Source organism: Hemibagrus wyckioides, linkage group LG14 (assembly GCF_019097595.1).
Source record: "Hemibagrus wyckioides isolate EC202008001 linkage group LG14, SWU_Hwy_1.0, whole genome shotgun sequence".
Taxonomy (NCBI): Eukaryota; Metazoa; Chordata; class Actinopteri; order Siluriformes; family Bagridae; genus Hemibagrus; species Hemibagrus wyckioides.
Genome location: NC_080723.1, coordinates 5,295,349 through 5,319,069, shown reverse-complemented (window position 1 = coordinate 5,319,069; position 23,721 = coordinate 5,295,349). Strand labels below are relative to the sequence as shown.

General features: G+C 38.8%; 1 protein-coding gene across 3 annotated transcripts in view; it reads left to right on the top strand.

The window, feature by feature from the left end:
- cntn1a (contactin 1a) overlaps positions 1-22,434 on the top strand; it is a 71,301-nt gene extending 48,867 nt beyond the window's left edge. For all 3 annotated transcript variants that reach the window (XM_058408676.1, XM_058408677.1, XM_058408678.1), the window contains exons 7-24: positions 111-317; positions 2,152-2,254; positions 2,375-2,556; positions 3,574-3,698; positions 4,216-4,333; positions 5,018-5,168; positions 6,725-6,852; positions 7,704-7,876; positions 8,558-8,690; positions 14,141-14,302; positions 14,551-14,700; positions 15,652-15,722; positions 15,846-16,080; positions 17,725-17,828; positions 18,015-18,198; positions 18,695-18,813; positions 18,973-19,129; positions 20,116-22,434. In XM_058408676.1, coding sequence (XP_058264659.1) covers positions 111-317; positions 2,152-2,254; positions 2,375-2,556; positions 3,574-3,698; positions 4,216-4,333; positions 5,018-5,168; positions 6,725-6,852; positions 7,704-7,876; positions 8,558-8,690; positions 14,141-14,302; positions 14,551-14,700; positions 15,652-15,722; positions 15,846-16,080; positions 17,725-17,828; positions 18,015-18,198; positions 18,695-18,813; positions 18,973-19,129; positions 20,116-20,192 — 2,579 coding nt within the window. In that variant the 3' untranslated portion in view covers positions 20,193-22,434. The remainder of the gene's footprint in view (positions 1-110; positions 318-2,151; positions 2,255-2,374; positions 2,557-3,573; positions 3,699-4,215; positions 4,334-5,017; positions 5,169-6,724; positions 6,853-7,703; positions 7,877-8,557; positions 8,691-14,140; positions 14,303-14,550; positions 14,701-15,651; positions 15,723-15,845; positions 16,081-17,724; positions 17,829-18,014; positions 18,199-18,694; positions 18,814-18,972; positions 19,130-20,115) is intronic.
- The last annotated feature ends 1,287 nt before the right edge of the window (positions 22,435-23,721 follow it).

Genomic DNA, 23,721 nt, shown 5'->3' with positions numbered 1-23,721 from the left:
AGTTCAATTCCTTGTGTATAATATCTTCATAATCATCTTCTCACAGATAGACATAAATCATTATCTTACTAAATTCCTGGCATTCTAACAGTGTTTTCTCGTTCGTTTAGATGATCTTACTTTCCGCTGGATGCTAAACGAATTTCCCATCTTCATCCCGCTGGATAAGAGACGCTTCGTCTCTCAGACCACAGGAAATCTCTATATCGCTAAAGTGGAGGCTTCCGACAGTGGGAACTACTCCTGCTTCGTCTCCAGCTTATCCATCACGAAGAGTGTCTTCAGCAAGTTTATCCCTTTAGTCCCACAGACTGAGAGTATGACTTTATTTCCTTTTTTAGTTAGAATTTCCAAATGTTACAGTGGCTTGCATAAGTATTCATCCTCCATGAACTTTCTGACATTATAAGCAGTGTTCAAATCTAGGACTTAAATAGACTAAATATGGACTATGCAGTGTCTCCTTCAGCTGCTCTATTTATTGCTTAAATATTCAACACTATTGCTGTCAAACACCTTAACTGGTTTCAGAGGTCGCATACTGGAATGGTCACATGGTTCTCATTATGAATACGCCTGTTCCTTACATTTGTTAGAGAACATACTTAGACATACAGCGTCCTGAAGCCCAAGTAGCTATAAAAAACAAGTCCAGAAAAACATAAAACCAAACAGGGAAAACAACTCTAATCAAACTGCCAGAGCGAGACTGCAATGGGTCAAAACCAGAAACCTGACTTTATCAGTGACCCAGACCTCAATCTGATGGTGAGACATGAAGAGTTTAATTCAAGATGAGAGGGCAAAAGTATCCAGAAAGCTAATGGGGCACACATGTCAGAAACCTTCAGCTGTAATTACAGCCAACCCGGGGAAGTGAATTAAGGTCAAATAAAATCTAATATAAATCAAATCAAATCATTTCCATTTCCACTCTGTAAACAAAAGTTAGAGGAAATAAAGTTAAGGGTAAAAATTCGGTGTGTGATTACTTGTGCAAGGCAGTGATGTCAGGAAATGTGTGTCACTGGATGTAAATACCTAGTAAATACAAGAAAACTATCAAAGTCCTTGAGATAAATATGTTTCTTATTGTCGAGAAAGTCAGCATCAAAAAAACAAAATTATCCACTGACAACACAACACAGAACGACAGCACAGATTCATATTCATCATCACTATGACCAGTTCTGTCTGTCTAAAACTTTCAGTTCAGAAGCACAAAACGTTCCATAGTGTTTTTAAAAACGACGTGCTGTATGATATCGCATTTAAAAGCGTGTGACAGTGTGGCTATGGCCTATTTAAATCACTAAGCTGTCATTGCAGTGCTACGCTGGTCGGGCAACGCAGCCTGGATGGAAATGGTGATTGATTATGCTTTTGCCACTGAGGCAAAAACAACAGCTTAAGCAGTCAAGAGTCTTTTGTGTGTCTGTTTGTATAAAGCTGGAAGGAGAAGAATCAAGGCAAGACATTTGGAAGCAGTCCTTTCTCTTCCCCGGAGGTCTTTTTTGTGGGGCCATCAATTATTCTCTATTTGTGTTCTGACACTGGGCTTGCATGAGTAAGCAGAAACATTTTTCCCAAAAACAGTTGGAATGCTTTTAGTTTTCGTAACCTGATTCGTTTAGCTCCATATAATATCTTTATATACCTTCCTGTTGGTTATATTTAATCATTTCTTTTCTTTACAGTTAAACACTGGAAGCAAGCTTCTTAAGTATTTGGTTATTTTCATCTCCCACAGGATCCAATGACCAAAGATACAGTGCAAAGCAGATGATCTGCTTTTGTCAACACAACTCCTAACACTTCCTACTCCTTTGTGCATTTCCTCACCTATGACTCCATTACTGCAGACCGGCATAAGCCTAAGGCTGCATTTTGCCCCACATTTACAGTCATTTTTTGAATGTGCGTTTTCATGTGTGTGTTTGCACAGCATGCCTCAGCTGCCATCTCATAGCCAAATATTTTGAGTTGAAATGCCTGAACCAGGCTGGCTATTTAGACTGATACAAAACAACAGAGTGTGTCGTGCATTTCAATATAACAACAACGATATGCATTTGGTGCCAGAGGCTGATGCAGGAAATGGCCTCTAAAAACCAGATGATTCAGCACACCGATACTGTTTACTGTCTCCAGGAGGTATTCTTCGGAAGTACGCGGCCGATATAAAAGTGAAGTTTCCAGACACGTACGCTCTCGTTGGCCAGAACATCACCCTGGAGTGTTTCGCATTAGGAAAGTGAGTGCATCTACTTTATGATGATGCGAGAGTGTAGGAGCATGACATTTAGTAAGTTATGCCAATGGAGTTGATACTGCTTTTTTTTTTCCAACTAATGTGTGTAACTGTTTGGCTCAGTCCCATTCCCCAGATCAGATGGAGGAAGGTGGACGGAGTGCTGCCAGTCCATCATGAGAACAGCATGACAGGTGGACATTTGCACCTCTATAACGTGCAGTACGAGGATGAGGGGGTATACGAGTGTGAGGCGGTCAACTCTAAAGGCAAAGACTGGCACAAAGCAAACCTTTATGTTGAAGGTAGGACGGCTGTGAGGGGAAGGCTCTCTGGACCAAAGATTGCTCTAGATCAAAGATTGCAGCATTTTTGTGAAAATTGTAGACTGAAAAAAAAAAAGAATATTAATTATGCATGTAGCACTTTTACCTCGCACTTTCTGACCTCCTACCTGTGTGTGAGGAGTTTACATGTTCTCCCTGTGCTTCTTGGGTTTTCTCCAGGTTCTCCGGTTTCCTCCTGAAGTCCAAAGACATGAGTTGTAGGCTAAATTGGCTACAATAGGCTAAATAACTCTAAATTGTCCACAGTGTGTGAATGAGTACGTGTGGTCACGCCCTATGATGGGTTGATGGGCACCTTGTCCAGGTTATCCTACGCTCTGTGCCCCAAGTCCCCCTGGGATAGACTGTAGGTTTCCTGTGACCCTGTGTAGGATAAGCGGTCCAGAACATGGATGAATGAATGATGAGTAGGACTTTTTCCTTAAAGAACAGGGTAATATCCGGCGCTAAGTAATAATAAGTTTTACACTATGACAGAGTGAATACTGGGGTTCAAAGGGGTACTGCATCCAATTAAAATGAAATTGACATTAAAAAGTGAATGCAATACTTTTCACATACACATCAATATATGAGCATTGAATACAGTTATTACAGAATTCATAAATTATACTATCTATAGTTGTTCCCTTTGCTGAAGAGAAGATAATTCATCTCAAAACACAATGCTGTTAATACCAATTTCGCCAAACCTCTAGCAAATTCAGTATGACGTGGCTTGACACGACATGATCTCAGGAGCATGTGGGGGATTGATAGGAGAAAATGTGTAATACCTTAATAATCTTAATTTAGAACTATACATATTTAAATGTATAATGAACATTTATACATTTTGAGCTTCTGTATATTTTAGTGAAGTATAATAGACTAAGCATCAGAAGAGTCGCAGTGTTTAATGTTATAAATGCCATATTTGGTCATTTTTGCATTCGCTTTGGTTATAGCTGCTGATCTTAGCTTTTTCTCCTGCAGCTGCTCCGGAGTGGGTGGAGCACATCAGCAGCAGCGAGAGGGACATCGGCAGTGACTACACCATGTCCTGTGTAGCCAGCGGGAAACCCAAGCCTCACGTATACTTCTTGAAAAACGGCCAAAAGGTTTGGCCCTTAACCCTCTCCTCATTCTAAGTTTATTAGTATAAAGGCTTTGAGTGGCTTATCCTTGGCCATCCATCAAGTCCATGCTACATCAATGCACTCCAACTTTCCACAGCAATATTTGGCGGAGTGTGTTTGGAAAGTGTAGCATCATCACAAACTTGCACAAACGCATCACAATCTCTCTGTTGATTAGCATCTGACAAGGAAATGTTTTCTTTAGAGCGGCTCTCTAAATTAGGGCAGACTGTCAATGAGGCAAGCTCTAGGCTCTATCTCCATGCTAAACGGGTGCCGACACTATTGCACAGACACCCATGGCAACAGTCAGTTCTGCTCCAGAAGCCTGAGAGTGTATGCAGGGGGCATAACACAGCAGGAGCTACCCGCTGAACAGACTGCATGCAAATCAGCTTCACTATGAGTAAAACTTTCGAACAGTGCCGTCTTTCTACAGGGGTTCACCGAGTTCACTGATCAGAATGGTCATGTAATGATTGTGTATTTGCTTCAACAGCTTGGCAGGCATGAGTCTCACTTTAAAGACCTGACATCTGATGACTCAGGGATGTACCAGTGCATCGCTGAGAACCGGCATGGAGTGATCCAGGCCAACGCTGAGTTGCGAGTCTTCGGTAAGCTCCTGCACGATAGGCGCGACTGAAAGGGTGACGACCCTATACTTTTTTCTAAATCAGCAGTGCATAATGATTTCAAGCCAGATGACCCCCAGATATATCATATTGCTCTGCATGAGTATCGCCCCCCAGGAAACTGCACAAAATATCCCATAAATGGAAAGCGGTGATGGCATAATATTCATCTCAAGTCGCGTGAAACCCCTAAATGAATTAACTTGTGTGTTATTGTATCTCTTTACAAATACTGAAAGTGAGTACAACTCTGGAAAAAAAAATTCAGGAATATTGAAACCCTGAATCTGTCAGGGTTTGGGTAAAAAAAAGTCCCAAACATTGTCCATCAATCAGCGCACCATTAAATCCATTATTAAAAGTGTAAAGATTATGATAAAGCTAAGACATTGACAATAGGAATTCATCCACTAGAAATCAGTGACTGGATACAGAGGGATTTAGTCAGAGAAGGAACCAAGTGTCAGATTGTAACACAAGGAAAAAATCAAGGGGGGTGAATATTTATGCAAGTCACAGCACTTACACTGATGCATGTTGTTCTTCTTTGCTGATAGCTTGCCCATGTTAGAATCTAGGATATAGGTCGATGTAGTAAGTTTGCCCTTGAAGATATTGGAGGAAACCCATGGTCTGTGACAACATGCTGATGTTTTCTCCTGGCAGTGGGTGCTCCTTCGTTCGAGTTCAACCCAGTTAAGCAGAGGCTGCTGGGAGCAAAGAATGGGCATGTGGTGATTGAGTGCAAACCAAAAGCAGCACCCAGACCTACGCTTTCCTGGAGCAAAGGCACAGAACTGCTTTCCAATTCCAGCAGGTAGGAGATAAGCTTCACTGTAATCATGCCATTCGTCTCTTTTCAAGATTTGATCTGTCAGTTTGCGGAGATTGTGGAAATGTTCAGTCGAACAGCACAGTGTGAAAAGATCTTTTTACATTTAAAAAAATATATAAATAAATAAAGCTGGTGCTATATTTTCAAACAATGAACAACAACCTCCGGCAAATATGCTGAAAAGAATTAAGTGCACATCTTCCAGAACACTGCACTTTCAGGGAGCAAAGAAAGGCTTGGAGATTGCTCCGAGCTGAGGCGAATTCACAACATTGCAGTGTTACTGGATCGGTTTTGTGGTTTCGTAGTGCATTACTATCGATGCAGATAGTTGCTGCTGCAAGAAATTATTGTTAACGCTGCTTTGTTAAAATATATTATCAAAATTATCCAGAGATTTTGAAACAACTGTGTTCAAATGAACTAAACAAAAGACATGAGAAAAGCAGAACTGCTACGATAAATTCTGGTCAAAATTTGATTTGTATCTCATGGCTGGCTCCATGATTCGATTCTCAGAATACTTTGAAAACAATTTTACAGAATTAAAACGATGTATTTCTCCGTCACTGTAGATTGTAATCGTTCAGGTGCTGGCATCGTTTGAAAGCTAATGATAAGTGATTGTTTTGATTATTATGTAAACATATTTGTGATACGCTTTGTCATGAGCCAGAGCTATTGGTCACTTCACAAATGTCTAATTGTTCTAGCTCTCCAAAAAAATCATTTGATCACGTGATCAGTGTGAGCTCGATATATTTTGACTCTATTTGACGCGCAGATTGAGACCTCTGGTGTTCAACCTGTGCAGTTGCATCAGATGCATAATGAATAGAATGCTGTGAAATGTAAATAGCACATTTTCACATTTCCACAATGTACAATGTGACATTTTTGTCAGTGGTGAATGAACCACAAACCCAGATGAGAGAGATTTTGAGTTGTCTCAATGCTGGTTTATTTCATAAAGCTAAACAACTGATGAACGATGTAACAGATTTGAGTTTTTCCTCGAATATTTGTGGCGCTGCTTCCATGACCAAATACTTGGGCAAACATTGGACCTGAAAATTAAACTCATGCTCCATGCAATGACCTGAGCAGCCATGTGATATTTGGATCAATCCCAGACAGGGGCAAATATCAGAATTAACACCATGATGGATAATGTAAAACACATAGCTTTATATATGCACACCATGGCGCATAAACTCAAACCACTGCATCGTTCTCGATCAGAACTTAAGTATTCCACCAGCTTTAGGGTATTGTCTCTATAATAAAATTATTGGCACCCCTAAATAATATTGCACACAAATTGCCATCTTGATGATATAGAATGATATAGATGATATGATATAAAATGATATAGATTGATTTTGAATCATGATTTTTGCTTAGAAACCAGGATATTTTGGAAAAACTACTGTGTATTAAATATCATCATACATTTAATATCAAAATGTTCAATAATTCTGGAGTCGTGTATGTGTTAGTGTTTTTTTTTAAACTGAAAACCAATGTAATGGTGTCAGGATTTTCATTTGGGAGGATGGGAGTCTGGAGATCCGCAACGTTACCAAGTCAGACGAGGGGAAGTACACATGCTTTGCTGAGAACGACAGAGGCAAAGCCAACAGCACTGGATCTCTGTCAGTTACAGGTAAGAGGCTGAAATTCAAAGGTATATGAGTTATGGAAATGTGGTCTTGCTTAGTGCATTGCTTATTGGAGCAATTATATTTCCAATCATTTATGCAGTGATGAACACAGTAGCCTGAGGCTGTTGGAGAAGATTTTTGAAATGATATGTTATGCTTGGTCAACACCCAAGATGCTGATTGAGCTGTAACTCTTTTCTGCCCTCTGCTGGTCACAATGACTTAATACAGGGAGCAGAAATGGCAGCTGTTGACTGGCCTTGTTGCTTTTTTGCTCATACTTAAATTTTAGAGGAAAATGACAAAGGATTGTTTTAAGGCTTTAAAATATATATATATATATATATATATATATATATATATATATATATATATATATATATATATATATATTATAGAAAGACTTGAAAAGACTTAAATAAGAAAATGACAAAGTATACAAAGCATATAAATGTACAGTTGTAATACTAATAAAAATAATTTTTAATCTGTTATAAAGATACATAAAAGGTATAAAATGTACAAAAGACAATAGTAAAAATATATATATTTTTATTGTATATTATTAAACATACAGAAAACAATAATAATAATAGTTATTATTATTATTATTATTATTATTATTATTATTATATGTGTAATTTTTTTTGTTAAGTCTTTTTAAGTGTCTCTATAATATCTTTTATAATTCACCTTGCCTTGATGCTTTCCCTTTGCCGCTGTAACTTTTTTAATTTCCCCGCTGTGGGACGAATAAAGGATTATCTCATCTTATCTTATCTTATCTTATCTTATCTTATCTTATCTTATCTTATCTTATCTTATCTTATCTTATCTTATCTTATCATTTTAGATGCCACTAAGATCACGCTGGCTCCCTCTAACACCGACGTGAGCGTGGGCGAAAACACTAGGATGCAGTGTGCTGCGTCACACGACTCGAGCCTCGACATCACCTTCATCTGGTCACTTAACGGCCATGCCATTGACTTTGACAAGGAGGCAGAGTACTACCTGCACACTGTTGTAAGAGAACGAAGCCAACAGATCAATGGCAGCATCAACAGTGTTTGAAGTATTTAGGTTTAGTCTGCACCAACATCGCTTATTATTTATCACAATGGTTGGTGTAGTTTTGTACTGTGTGTTCTCAAGGTCACAGAATCACACTGACTTGAACTATTATTAATGAAAACAGTGGTTCAGGCTGCCTAGAGGCTTTTTACTGGGTTTGAGCAGTAAATTCTTAACTTGGAAAAACAGTTCAACCCCGCCTGCCTGTACTCATCTCCCATTTATACTTCTCAGTGAGAGAAAATATAGACTACAGAGGGTTCATTTAGTGATACCTTTTTCTAATTTCCAAAATTTGGTAGATTTTCATAAAATGCATGACTTTTCAGTACCCTATACAGTTTTAATAACGATGAACTAATTTACTTGATTTATTTTCTAACCATGATTGCTGATAGTGGCATTATAATGAACTGTTTATAATTAATGTGTAGTTCAGTTAAATAGGAACAAGCTAAAATATAAATCATTTATGTTAATAATACCAGCAACATTTCTGCAGTGTGTGTGTGTGTGTTTATGGGGGCGGGGTACTTTTGCTTACTGAGGTTAAGATTAGAGTTAGATTAATGTGTAGGCATAGTATTAATAAGATGCATTAATGTGTGTGTGTGTGTGTGTGTGTGTGTGTAGGATAGTCAGGCAGGTATATCTAGCTGTGAGCTGCTGATTAAGAACACTCAGCTGAAGCATGCAGGCCTCTACACCTGCACAGCCCAGACACCTGTGGACAATGTCACTGGCTCTGCTGAGCTGGTAGTAAGAGGTACTTCAAACATTTCACACACACACACGTGCACACACACTTTTACATATTATATACACTGATCAGGCATAACATTCTGAGCACTGAGAGGTGAAGTGATAATCTCCTCATCATGGCACCTGTTAGTGGGTGGGATATATTAGGCAGCAAGTGAACATTTTGTCCTCAAAGTTGATGTGTTAGAAGCAGGAAAAATGGGCAAGTGTAAGGATTTGCGCAAGATTGATGAAGGGCCAAATTGTGATGGCTAGACCACTGCATCAGAGCATCTCCAAAACTGCAGCTCTTGTGGGGTGTTCCCGGTCTGCAGTGGTCAGTATCTATCAAAAGTATCCTTTAAGTCCTGTAACTTACACGACTTAAAAGATCTGCTGCTAACATCACCTTCAGGGATCAAGTGGAGTCTATGCCTGGATGGGTCAGGGCTGTTTTGGCAGCAAAAGCGGGATCAACACAATATTAGGCAGGTGGTCTTAATGTTGTGCATGATTGGTGTACACTCTGTGCCTTGAGTTTGAAAGTAATAACAGCTTTATTTTAGATCTGCCCCAAAGGCAGGCTACTTTTCTGCAGTCGGCTTTGCAGTTAGACATATTTATGTTTAGCATTTGACAGACACCTTTACACAGAGCGACTTCTAAAAGTGCTTTGTAGTCTCTTAAAAAAATCCTTATGCTAGTTCACTTGGTCAGGGACAAAAAGTACCATCAGTGTAAAAAAAGCCCCTTTGGGGAGGTTACAACAGTATGAAAAAAAACCCCACAAGACTGAAAAAAAGTGCTGATTTGGGTGATTGTTGAAGAGGTAGGTCTTTAATCTTTGTCTGAGGACAGCCTCGGGAAGTTTGTACCATCACCTAGGTGCCAGGACAGAGAAGAGACATGATGCCTGTAGACAAAAGCGTAAAGGTCTAGCAGCAGTAGATTGGTGTTAATAGACTAATTTGCTTTATATCCTGGAATTAAAAGTTACAGCAGAAAGTTGTGTTCAGTTTTAAATTACTCTGTCCCATTCTGCTGACATTGTGTCTACTGTAGTGTGGAATGCAGTAAAACAAGAGCAATGTTTCTGTCTGGGTTCAGTGGCTGGCTGCAGTGCTGGAGGAGGAGGTGAATAATGAGGTGTAAGTAAAATCAGTGACTCAGATAGATCTGTGAGCCTGGAAACCCAATAAGACCACGAAAAATACACACACAAGCCTCTTGTTTTGGACTGGTGCTGTAAGTCAGAATTACAGCCAGTCAAATGTAAAGCTTGGGAAATGGCAGGTTTGAATCCCAGGAGCTGAGCTAGCAGATTAGCAGGAGGAATAGTGTTACTCTCTTTCCACTGTCAATCACAGTGACACTAGTCCGTCACAGGCATCTGGGCTCATGTATGTGAAAAAGGGCAGATAGACTTTTCTTTAGAGTGTGTTACACTGCAATGTGACACAGCTTGATCCAGTAATTCAGAAGGATGGGTTTGGCTTCTGCTAGCCTTCACCATATCTAGTTGGTAGCTGTTGTATGATAATAAAGAGTTGCCAGGTGACAAGACTGTGGAAACAATCAGAGGGAAAAAAGAATGCTTCTGTGGTTTAGTGTATACAGTAGAACTTCAGCATACTAATTTAATTCATTCTGGAGGTAAGTTCTTAAGACGAAAATTTGTATTACGATATGAATTTTCCCATAAGAAATTATGTAAATGCAGATAATCCATTCCAGTCACCCAGAAATATCACCAATATCACCAATTTCCAAGGGTCCTCAAAGGAAGTCATGCCACCAAACTTGGGCTAAAAATAGAACAGACCACCCACGCCACCAATCTGTCAACAAAAAAATGTACGAAAAATCAACTAGCATGCTGAAGGCAACGTTGGTATCATGGATTGACTTTTTAGAAAAAACTGTCTTCGGTTGGCTTTGCTTGGCTTTCCGCTGACGCAAACAAGTGTTGAACGGCTCCTGGACATACGCACAGCTTAGCCTGCGTTCCATTCGGTTCGTTCGTATGCTAAAAATGCTTCGTATGCGGATGCAAATTTCTTGCAAAATTTCAATTCTTAAAGCGAAAATCCGTAATGGAGGTTCCACCATATATGATAATATACTGAATGTACATAGATTGCAATGTCACAACAAAGCATTCCAGGTTTTGCCTGTAAAATAATATTACGAACTCGTTTCAAACAATATAGCAATTTCTAAAGAAAATCAATGTAATAATGTCATTTAATTCCATTTATAGTGTTGCATTGTTGAATTAATGAATTTGATTGGTCTTAAATGACAGAAGCCCACAAAGAAAGGGTTACATGAAAGAAAACATATATTCATTGTTATGATGAGGAGAGCTGTTTATATCTTTTATAATAGAAGTGATAACAGGAGCTAATTATGTAACTAAAAATGGACTAAACAAATGCATTTGAAATCTTAAAATCTTCAAAAAATTGATTGAAATAAATAAATACTTGCATCATGGCTAAATCACAACACCCTGTTTATTTTATTTCTATAACCCAATAATGTTTTATTCTTTACATACATTATATGGCTAAATGTATGTGGACACCTATTATTCATATATCAGTAATAGCAAAAATAATAATCACTTCTGGTGCAATAGAGAATGCTTTTGTCAGACATGGCAATTTATTACTGGTGTCTACATTATTATTTTTTCTGGATGAGCAACGAATATCGGTGTCTGAGTCAGTTCCTGCTCTTCTCTTTATTCTTACACTTATACATTCGATGTTGCCAGGCAGTAAACTTTCCACAGACATTAACGATAATGAGACAAGCCTCAGTAGTGTGCCAGAGACCATAATGTCTTGAGGTTGGAGCTATTTGCAAGATCAGCTCCACTAAAGGCAGAGGCAGTTTTTTGGGAACGAAGAATAGAGGAATCTGATTTTCAAATTTGTTTGGACTCACCAGAGTTCCATCCACTTCCTTTCCTCATCTTTAATCTCTCTTACAATCTTATACCACTCAGGTCAGGCGCTTAGAACGGCATGTGCTGTTTTGGTGTGAGGGTTGGACAGATATAATGAAATGTTCCGTCGAAATCTTTCAGCGATTAGGAAGAAGGACGAAACTGAACAATTTATTTTACTGGGTAAACAATCCAGCAGAGATTAATGAACACGTCAGTTGTATTTGTAAACATATTACTCATGCTGTTTTGCTTGGTGAAAATTTTTATCAGTGTATTATTCTTTGACATGCTTATATGCCTTCATCAATAAAAGATATCACCTTCTTGCTATTAGCATGCTTTAATGTAAAAAACTGCTGCTTTAACGTTCATTTAATTCTGTATGTTCTTCACAAATAACTAATTAAACAAATAACACATTCTGCCCTCAGTTTGAGTTCCAGAATATTCCACTGTATGACCCTTTTCTTCACTTTGGTGAAAATATGTTAAAATATATATATATATATATATATATATATATATATATATATATATATATATATATATATATATATATATATATATACACTATATTGCCAAAAGTATTCGCTCACCCATCCAAATAATCAGAATCAGATGTTCCAATCACTTCCATGGCCACAGGTGTATAAAATCAAGCACCTAGGCATGCAGACTGTTTTTACAAACATTTGTGAAAGAATGGGTCGCTCTCAGGAGCTTAGTGAATTCCAGCGTGGAACTGTGATAGGATGCCACCTGTGCAACAAATCCAGTCGTGAAATTTCCTCGCTCCTAAATATTCCACAGTCAACTGTCAGCTGTATTATAAGAACGTGGAAGTGTTTGGGAACGACAGCAACTCAGCCACGAAGTGGTAGGCCACGTAAACTGACGGAGCGGGGTCAGCGGATGCTGAGGCGCATAGTGCGAAGAGGTCGCCAACTTTCTGCAGAGTCAATCGCTACAGACCTCCAAACTTCATGTGGCCTTCAGATTAGCTCAAGAACAGTGCGCAGAGAGCTTCATGGAATGGGTTTCCATGGCCGAGCAGCTGCATCCAAGCCATACATCACCAAGTGCAATGCAAAGCGTCGGATGCAGTGGTGTAAATCACGCCGCCACTGGACTCTAGAGCAGTGGAGACGCGTTCTCTGGAGTGACGAATCACTCTTCTCCATCTGGCAATCTGATGGACGAGTCTGGGTTTGGCGGTTGCCAGGAGAACGGTACTTGTCTGACTGCATTGTGCCAAGTGTAAATTTTGGAGGAGGGGGGATTATGGTGTAGGGTTGTTTTTCAGGAGATGGGCTTGTCCCCTTAGTTCCAGTGAAAGGAACTCTGAATGCTTCAGCATACCAAGACATTTTGGACAATTCCATGCTCCCAACTTTGTGGGAACAGTTTGGAGCTGGCCCCTTCCTCTTCCAACATGACTGTGCACCAGTGCACAAAGCAAGGTCCACAAAGACATGGATGACAGAGTCTGGTGTGGATGAACTTGACTGTCCTGCACAGAGTCCTGACCTCAACCCGATAGAACACCTTTGGGATGAATTAGAGCGGAGACTGAGAGCCAGGCCTTCTCGTCCAACATCAGTGTGTGACCTCACAAATGCGCTTCTGGAAGAATGGTCAAAAATTCCCATAAACACACTCCTAAACCTTGTGGACAGCCTTCCCAGAAGAGTTGAAGCTGTTATAGCTGCAAAGGGTGGACCGACGTCATATTGAACCCTATGGATTAGGAATGGGATGTCACTTAAGTTCATATGCGAGTCAAGGCAGGTGAGCGAATACTTTTGGCAATATAGTGTATATATATATATACATAGAAATGTAGCTTTTTGGGTTTATTTATAAATTGTTACTTGCTGTTGAGTCTGAAAGGCTGATGTACTGTATAAATGTATTGAATATGAAATATATTTTAAGTTTGAGTAGGAGGTACTCCAGAGAGTTAGATATTTCTATTCCCTCCTCAATAGAAGAAGAAGCAGCCTTTATTTGTCACATATACATTACAGCACAGTGAAATTCTTTCTTTGTATATCCCAGCTGTAGAAGTTGGGGTCAGTGCTCAGGTCAGCCATGATACATGCCTGGAGCAGGGGGGACTAAGGGCCTTGCTCAAGGGCCCAATAGAGGCAGCTTGGCACTGCTGGAGCTTGAACACCAACTTTCTGATCAGTGGTGTCTCAAATGGTTAAGGCTCGGGTTGTCGATTGGCGGACCAGGGTTCAAACTGCCACTGTGCCCTTAACCCTCACTGCTGTATCATGGCTGACTCTGCTCTCTGACCCCAACTCCTATAGTTGGGATATGCAAAGAAAGATTTTCACTTTGCTGAATTGTATATGTGACAAATAATGGCTTCTATCTATCTATTAACCACTTTAAAGGTTTCCCATGCCCAAAACTTTAATATCCTTTTATACCCACAGCGTTAATACAGATATATATTTTCGAAGATATAAGATGTAAATTGTGCTGAGCAGTGTTTGTTTTTTCTCCTTCAGGGCCTCCAGGAGCTCCTGGAGGAGTACGTGTGGAGGAGGTTGGGGTAAGATCTGTGAAGCTTCTTTGGAGTCATGGAACAGATAATCACAGCCCCATATCCAAATATACCATCCAATACAGAGAGACTAAAACTGAAGAGGAATGGAAAGATGCTGTAACCTGTGAGTACTGCAGCAAGTCCTGACATTTTACAATCTTTTAACACTTTTGCCATTTTAAAAATGTGGTTGTCGTTTTAAAAAGGGATGTGGCTAATCTATAAAAAGGCCTGCTAGGTTCAACAAGTGTTCATTAAAAAAAGGATGGATTTGATCCATTAAGTTTGGACTTAAATTATACTGTATGTATAGCATGTAATATTTAAACAGCATGAAGTGACCAGTAGCTGCGATGTGTGTGTGTTTTTTAGCTCCTCACAATGTGGAAGGAAATGCAGAGATGGCCACAGTAGTTGATCTGTTTCCTTGGACTGAATATGAGTTTCGGGTCATCGCTACAAACACTCTGGGTACAGGAGAACCGAGTGAGCCATCAAGCAAATCCACCACAGTGGAAGCGGGTATGTCTCTGGATTTCATCATTGTTTACTTATTTAAGTTATTTAGATATGCTGAATTATTGGTGAAACAAATTTAAGCAGCCTTGATTCGTCACATATACATTACTGCACAGTGAAATTCTTTCTTTACATATCCCATTCTTGGAGGGTTGGGGTCAGAGTGCAGGGTCAGCCGTGATGCATCACCCTAGAGCTGGGGGGGTTGGAATAGAGGCCGTGCTTAGCAGTTAGCAGCTTAGCAGTGCTGGGGCTTGAACCCTGATCTTCCGATCAACAACCCAGAGCTTTAACCACATGAGCTACCAGCTCACATTTAAATTTACCTCAGCTAGTGACCCCTAGTGTAAAGGGGATTTTATAGAGTTCCTTTTCACTGTATATAAACTTGAATTAGATGTTCTGAGGTTCTGTTCTTGGCAGCATTGCTGTAGAAGATCTTAACTCAGAAATTAACATTTTTATTTCTATTTGTCTCATACACTGTTATATACAGTATACAACCTGAAACAATGAAAACCTGATCACTCGTAAACTGTGCATTTAAATAAACTACATTTAAGAACTGTTAAAAAAGAGTTAAAAAAGAAGAGTTAAAAAAGAAGGAATGGAGATAATAAGAGTTAATAGAATGTTATGTGAAGTGGTTACATGTTGTATGTAATAGCATGATGTGCGATTATGTTACTGTCCAGAATGGGCAAACATTACTGACTGGAAAGTGATATATTTACATGTAGATACAGTAAAGTGCAGTGTACAGAAATCCAAAGAAGTAAATGAGTCTTTATTGAATAGTAAAAGATTTGTAAGATGGACATTTCTGTATTGAGGAGTCTGAGGGAAGAAGCTCCTTCTGAAATACCCTTATAAATACAACACTGGTTAAAAAAACAAATTTATGTGGTTTGTCACTGATTGCAGAGTTTGTCTCATATTCCTCTCTTATTTTAGCTCCTATGGTGGCACCCTCGGATGTAGGAGGAGGTGGGGGAACGGGTAGAGAGCTCACCATCACATGGACGGTATTTTATTTTATTTAACTTATTTTTTTGCTTTTTTATGTGAATGTCCAGCGTTACATATATGTCACTAGAGGAAATCTCACATTAGTTTGTATGACTTTTTTCTGTTCTGTTTGTTCTCAGCCTGTTCAGCCACAATACTACTACGGAAGTAACTTTGGCTACATTATCGCATTTAAGCCTCACGATAGCAATCAGTGGCATAGAGTGACCATAGCTGACCCTCGTGCAAATCGCTACATCCACAAAGACCCATCTATTCCCCCAGCCACAAAGTTTGATGTGAAAATAAAGGCCTTCAACAGTATAGGAGAGGGACCCTACAGCCTCACTGCTGTTATATACTCTGCTCAGGATGGTGAGTATCAGAGGCAAAGTTTATTTATTCACGTTTTAGATTCTGCTGTGTGTTTTCCGAAGCCTTAAATTGTGTTAGACAGTCCCTCTTACAAATCAAATGATCTCGTTTGATAATTCTCAGAGAGTGTATTAAGTATGTGACAGTACAACGCATCATATCGCATTGTTTGAGATGAAACAGACTGCGTATTTAGGAAGGCTGTTTGTCATAGCATACCACTTATGTTACATAAATTGGAATAAATATGTAATCTCAATCAAGCCACACTCAATCTTCTGAAGGAGTAGCTTCCTTTTTTGTAAAATGAAAATCAGGACAGGCTACCAGGGTTCGAAAAAAACCCACTTCTCATAAACTGGCTGATTAACATCATGCTAGCTCGGGAAAAAAACAGAAGAGGTTAGCAACCAAAAGGAACTGGAAGATTCTTGGTGTTCCTGGAAAGTTTGGTGTATGGAAGGACTTTCACTTTCTAGTACACCAACATGGTGCGGTATTAACAGCCGACAAAACGTGAAAACGTCACAATGGGTCAAATCTGCCAATAAGAGGACCGCACATCTGCTCTGACATCATCATTTTGTATCAGTCCATGAAACTGGATGAAAACACAAAGCAACATCTGTAGCAACATTTATCTGAAAAGGAACATTTCCCTGAATGGCAGGCAAAACTACACTAAACAATTATGGTACTGTTATAAAAATCAAATGAAAATTAAAACCTCGAGGCACATATTCATGCAATGTTCATTTTGTCTGCATTGTATTAAACAAATCGAGTTGCAAAATGCATAAAGATGGAGAAGTGTTGTCATATGAAACTATTCCTGCCTTTATTCCTTACAAGTCTATACTGTACACTTTGACTCTATGGCTGCAGATGTCAAACATTTATAGTACTAAGTAAAAAGCTGCAGTGAAACCAATATATAAATACAGGACTTGGGGTAGTTGACTATATCATTACACTCCCTAAGGCATTTTACCTACATATAGGTGTAAACTGGCCATTCTATTAATTCAAATACTAGAAAATTGGAATATATACAGTGAGATCCAAAATCTGAGACCACACTGTAAATCTGTGTTTTTTTTTTTCATTTAAAAAAGAGGAATAAAATAAACAGAATTTTTAGAAGGTTGAATAAATGAAAACAAAGAAAGGAAATATTAAATAGGTTTTCCAATAGTAATAATTTTGCACTACTTCACAGTCATGGCTTCTTTACCAAAAATGTCAGATTTTTTTATTGAGTATTATTTTATTATTTTTTATTTGAGTTTATTATAATTTTTTATTTTATTTATTTTTTTATTATTCTTTCCACGAGATGGCATTATGATGGCAGGTTGCCATTAAATCAAAAGACAGACATACAAAGAAATTCTGAAATTCATGTTAATATTTTTCTTTTCCTCAGAGTTGTTTTGGATAATGTCATTATAAAAAAATGCCACAAATTTCCACTAGATGCAATGCAGAAACATAAGGCTCGTGGATAATTTGCTTAACTATACAGCAGCTTAGCTGTGCTTTCGGGATGTGTGACCCAAAGGCCTTCAATTTATCCTGTACACCCAGTGTGTGGATGGTCTTATTTTGATTGATGTGTCGCTCTAAAACACTGTATATTCTCAGCCCCCTCAGCAGCTCCCACCATTGTAGATGCCAGAACCCTGTCAGCGACGGAGGCCATTGTGTGGTGGCGTCCACTCACGCAACAGACAGTTGAAGGCTATCAGGTTAGTCTGACAATGCTGCAGGTGCACTAACTGTACAGTGAGCGATGATTTGCCCTTCACACAGCTTTAGTTGTGCATTCATTATAATAATTACCATTTGGTGAAGTGGTGGTGGAATGATGTGTTAAAACACTGTAAGGATATTACAGTAACAGATTAACGTGTGGCCTGTGTAATGTGTGACAGGTGAGGTACTGGAGGAAATCCTTGGAGAACGAGGCGTCAGCACAGCGCATCTCCAGCAGAGAGAATCAGACACGCCTGGACAACATGAAGCCGAACTCCCGTTATGTTATAGAAGTGCGTGCATTCAACGGTGCAGGTTACGGACCTGCGAGCAACAGATACGAGATCTATACAAAGAAAGCACGTAAGGATCATGCTGACGTTTTGCACAACTAAACCTCAGAGACTGATACATGCTTTGTAGCCTAGTTTCCAGCAGGATCCGGCACTGTTATTGCCACAGCCTGGGTTCTATTCCTGGTCAGGGAGCTAACCCAGCCTCTGAAGGGTTAACTCTCAGTGGCGGTCCCAAGCCCAGATAAAATGGGAGGGTTGCTTCAGGAAGGGCATCCGGCATAAAACCTGCGCGAAAATCGAAACATTCTGGTTCAAGCCAAGCCCAATACAAACTCTAATCTTTACAGAAAAGAGAAGTATAGACACTAAACAAATGCAGATAGTCTCATTTCGTTACAACCCTATAGTATATAAAGTTTTTTTCCATCCAATTGAAGTGTCAGTGACACAAAGAAAATAACATCAATATAGTTCAAGTTTAAATTTTGTTCAGGAGATCCAGATCATGTTCTTGTGATTTTATGAGGCCACACATATACTGTACATTTGGCTTTCTTTTTCAGCTCCAAGTCGACCACCAAAAATAATCGGCACAAGGGTAAATTCCAGCGGAACCTTGGTCAACGTTGCCTGGCAGCGTGTGGAGGCTTTAGCCAATGAGTCTTCTGTGGATAGCTACAAGGTATAGACCATTTGGCTGGGTCTAGTCTAAAATAATTCCATGTCTTTAAATAATTGCACATGTGAACTGTAGTTTCTGTCCCAGACTGTGTAAGTGAATAAGTGAATTTGTCTTAAAACCAAAATGGTCTAAAGCTGTACCTGAAAATATATTTTAAAGGTCCTGTATAGACAGGAGGGTCAAAGCACCGGGACACTGTACACTACAAATAAGGAGTCCATAGACCTGCCCGTTCCCAAAGATGGAGATTATCTAGTGGAGGTGAGGGCACAGAGCAAGGGAGGAGATGGAGCTGTGGCTCAAGTGCGCATCTCAGGTAAGCTTTCTGTCACATCACACGTTCATTAATGTGCCATATGTGCTCTGTGGTCTTAACTTAATGTTAATAAGTCCTAGAACATGTTAACACATGTTTGTTTATGCAGTCCTAATTTTGCTGAAAATGCTAATGAAATTCAGCATCATTTCTGATGACAACTCAAATTGCGTGAAGTGGGAAAATGAATTAGAAATTACTCTACTTTAGACCAGATCAATGTGAGGCAAAATTAATTACTATTTAAAGTCACGCTTTCTCTCATTCTGAGGTTTGAGCGCTGTGATTTGTCAGTGTCATGCACCTTTGTGGGTGAACAGCTGCTGCTACAGTAAGCTGAAGGAGGAGATAATCGAGAGAGAGAGAGAGAGAGAGAGAGAGAGAAAGACCCTGTAATGATGAATGACCCTTACATTGAATGCAGTTTTTTTTCTCTTAGAGTATTACACTCAGAACCATACCTGCTGAAAGAGAAATTCTGTCATTTTACAAGTTGAACTCTACTGCCAAGTGCTACAGTTTGTATGATAACACTGTTTATGTGTGTGTGTGTATTTTGAAAGTAGACATGCCTTGAGTGACTACAAGTCATTATGCCAATAAAATTCCAATTAAATGTAGAGTTATTTGCATTCTTCTGGGAAGGCTTTCCACTAGATGTTGGAGCATGGCTGTGGAGATTTGTGACAGTAGGGAGATCAGACACTGATGTTGGGTGAAGAGGTCTGGGGTACAGTCAGTGTTCCAGTTCATCCCAAAGGTGTTCAGTGGGGTTGAGGTTGTCATGCTGGAACAGGTTTGGGCCTGTGAAGGGATATTGTAATGCTCAAGTGTACAAGATCTTAAAACTGTGTGTTTCTATTAGTATAATTCTGGCCATATAGTGTACGTAATATAATCTGGCACTATATGTAATATAATCTGGCACTATACTGTATTTTTCTATCATCTTTGTCTTATTACTTTGTGTTTGTGTGTGTGTATAGCCGGAGGAGTCTTGTTAGCTCCATCTCTGAGCCTATGTGTCCTACTCCTGGTGGCATTGCTCAGCCTGACTCTCTGAATGTAGCGCCGTCTCTCCTCTGCCTTCACTCCACACAGTGAAGAGGACTCTCACTGGATGACGCCTTACAGGACTCTAATTCTACAAATTCCTATGCTCAACAATGAATATTCCCAACCTGGACTGAGCTACGTTGGAAGAAAAGACAATGCGGAAATATAGAAAGGACGAGGATGTAAAGGATTGTCTTATTCAGTATCGACTTAACCACGAAGCAGCGTCATAAGAGTTCTCTCTTGTTCAGTATGCCTTATAATATCTCTTACCCTGCTCATGGCTGCTTGTGGGTAGAGTGACATCTGTATTTCACAATTTACAGCACACACATCGAAAAGGCTCTTTCAGCTTTAATTTGATTTAAATTGGCTGCTCTTTCGGTAGCATCAAGATTCCTCTCAATTGAATTCATAATTTTGTTTCTGCAGTGTGCTCCGTACCCGCAAGTGACATTTGATGAGAGATCGGCTATAAGAGTGTCTGATAGTTAGTTTGCAATTCAGTGGATCTCCTTTTTCTTTTCGTTTTCGAGCTAAAATGCTTTTCTTGGTGGATACAGTCAAAGCAAACTCCTCTGCTACTCCTCTGACTCAACACGAACTAAACAAGCTTACACAGAATAGAAAATATAGCAATTTATTTCAAGCTAGTATATGTATATGCAATAATTTATAAGCTATCTATAAGCTTTCTTAATATATTTCAATATTTCTTTGGTCATATTAACATATCATTAATAGAAAGATTATTTTACTTTAAATATATGATTTCAAAGCCCTTAAATAAAGAAAACGAACATCGTGAAGTAAGAGAGATGTGCGCTTATAGCCTCTGTGGACTGAACGAGGATCATCAGGGGTTTTAAAAAAATGTAAATATATATCTTAATTGCTGAAATTCTGTGCTGAGGAGTTATTGTGTTTGTATGTGAACTGTATGTGTAGGATACATATCCAAACCACAGTTTTAACCCCAAACCAGATGAGTATCGGGTGTGTGTGTGTGTGTGTGTGTGTACATGTGCTTGTGAGTGAACTGTGGCATGAAAATCCACGTCATGGGCCATAATCTGGATCAGGGCTGTTGATTCAGTAAAATAATCTCTGATCATCACTCATAATTCAAGGAACTTCATTAGTGCTCCAACCAAAATGCGCTGCAGCATAAGGAAAACTTTTTGTTTTGACTGTATCTTGGAATTCTTTGCCGTTTAGAATGGGGTTTGTGGGTTAAAGAAATGAGAGAATTTTATTTTTATTTTTCATGTTCCAAGTAACAGTTGTATGGCAGGTGTAAGGTGCAGACTGACTGAACAGGCTTAATGCTATTAACTTAACATTAAAAAAAAAAAGAAACAAGCATTTCGTTCTGAACTGAGGAATGCAGAAACATTATAAACACTATTTTGACTGTCATATGATTCATATCATTTCTGTGTGACACTGATCGTATTGGACGTGCAAACAATTTATTGCTAAATGCTTTTGTAACCCATTGTCTTTTCACATAGAAACCGATACCGACCTGTCCAGCATAACTGCATTTATTTGTTATTAAGAAGTGTTAAGATTTGTTGCTTGTTTGGTAGATCCTTTAACTAAAAAAAACATTAAAAAAATCCATATGACGATATTTTCTGAGAACAAAATACGTTCAATGTTCATGCCATATCACCACAAATAGACCCTTTGTACTTCTGTAAGAACAGGATATCTCCTTTTTTTATGTCCCAGGCTAATTTAATGTAATTTCTTGCTTTTGTTTTATTATGTGGAACGTATATTGGATGTTGACCTCTCAGATGGACTGTCTGTGTGCATTTAAGCATTTGCTTCATCATTTTTTTTTTTTTTTTAATATTCAGAGACCACCACAAAGTGCTTTCTCTTTCCCTGTTTACTTCAGGCAACAGCATCATCAATGTAGAAAAAAAAAAAAAGCCAAATGCATGAAAGCCTTTAACTTAATTATTGCAATCAGCAATTATTTGGAGTGCTATGGTACGCCCTCAGAAGCATGATCTGGAAATGAATGGTTCATTCCAGTTGCATTAGAACGCCATACTCATTTGCGATGAAGGTGACTCATGTAACTCAGCTTCTTCTGATCTGCCTCTGTCACTCAATAAAAAAAAAAGTGTGTTCAGGCTGAATGACAGGTTGTGTAGATGAACTGTAACCCGTGAGTCATTATCTGCTTCATTGAAGCCAGTCTTCTCAATTAAAGTTTATAAAGACAAACCCAACATGACTCTTATTGAACATGGTGTCATTGAACTCTGGACAGTAACAGGTAAAGATTTAATACTAATCAGTATATACAACGATATGATCACTATCAGTAAATTCTAAGATGTTTAACTTGACATTGGTTGACGTTGGTGTTATTTTTCTCTTCTTCACTGTGCAAAATGACAAAATGAGTCAATATCACAGGAAAAGTGATGTATAGACTTTTCCTCAAGTGAAATGTGACGAGTCTACAGACTTTTCCTCACAGGAAAATTGATTAGTCTATAGACTTTTCCTCACAGGAAAAGTGATGTATAGACTTTTCCTCACATGAAAAGGGGAATTTTTGCACATATTCTATGACACTTTAGGCGATTTACACAGAAGTGGGTCATAATTTTGTTAGAGTAGCTCTCAGAGGAAGAAAGGCTGGAGACCCCTGGCCTAATCAGTGACATGTTCCTTCAAAACATTCACTGGAAATTTGACAGGATAAAACATGGAAAAACAATTTATTAAGTAAAACCTACTAAATTACCCCTGCCTTTCGCCCTATGTGCGCTGGGATAGGCTCCAGCAGACCCCCGTGACCCTAGGAGTCCTAGGAATAAGCGGGTATAGACAATGAATGAATGAATGAATGAACCTACTAAATTTTGAGTCATCACTAATTAAAAAAAAAAAATATATATATATATATATATATATATATATATATATATATATACATATAAAACACATCATATGTAATCAGTTGCGGCCTATACTACAGAGAAGAATGGGAAATGAGAAGAAATTACTCGTTAGCTTCATCCAATAAAACAACAAACACATTCGGGATAAAATTGGATATGCAAATCCATTTATTGTCCATTTGGCATTGCAAACAAAACAGGCAACATTCCAGTACTTAAGTCCAACTTTCAACTAACAAACAAATGTTTTATTCAACACAACATGTAACACTCCTACACTCAACCCTTCATCACCTTACTTAAATACACTCAAAACCTCAAAACCCTCTAGTGTCCGGAACAAAATAAAACTCAATATAATAGCTCTAACAGCTACTTTAATTAATCCTTCAGACTAAATTACTGTTATATTTATAGCGATTTTTGAATGTTTGAGAGCCTGCTTAGCTATAACAATATCCACCTCCTCGTTACCCTCTACTCCAACATGAGCTGGTCCCTATTAGTATTATTTCTGTTAAAATGTTTTTCCATGATGATTTTCCACTCAATAACAGTGCTGAGTATGAATCAGAACAACACTTAGTGGTGGGAATTCTTTGCAGT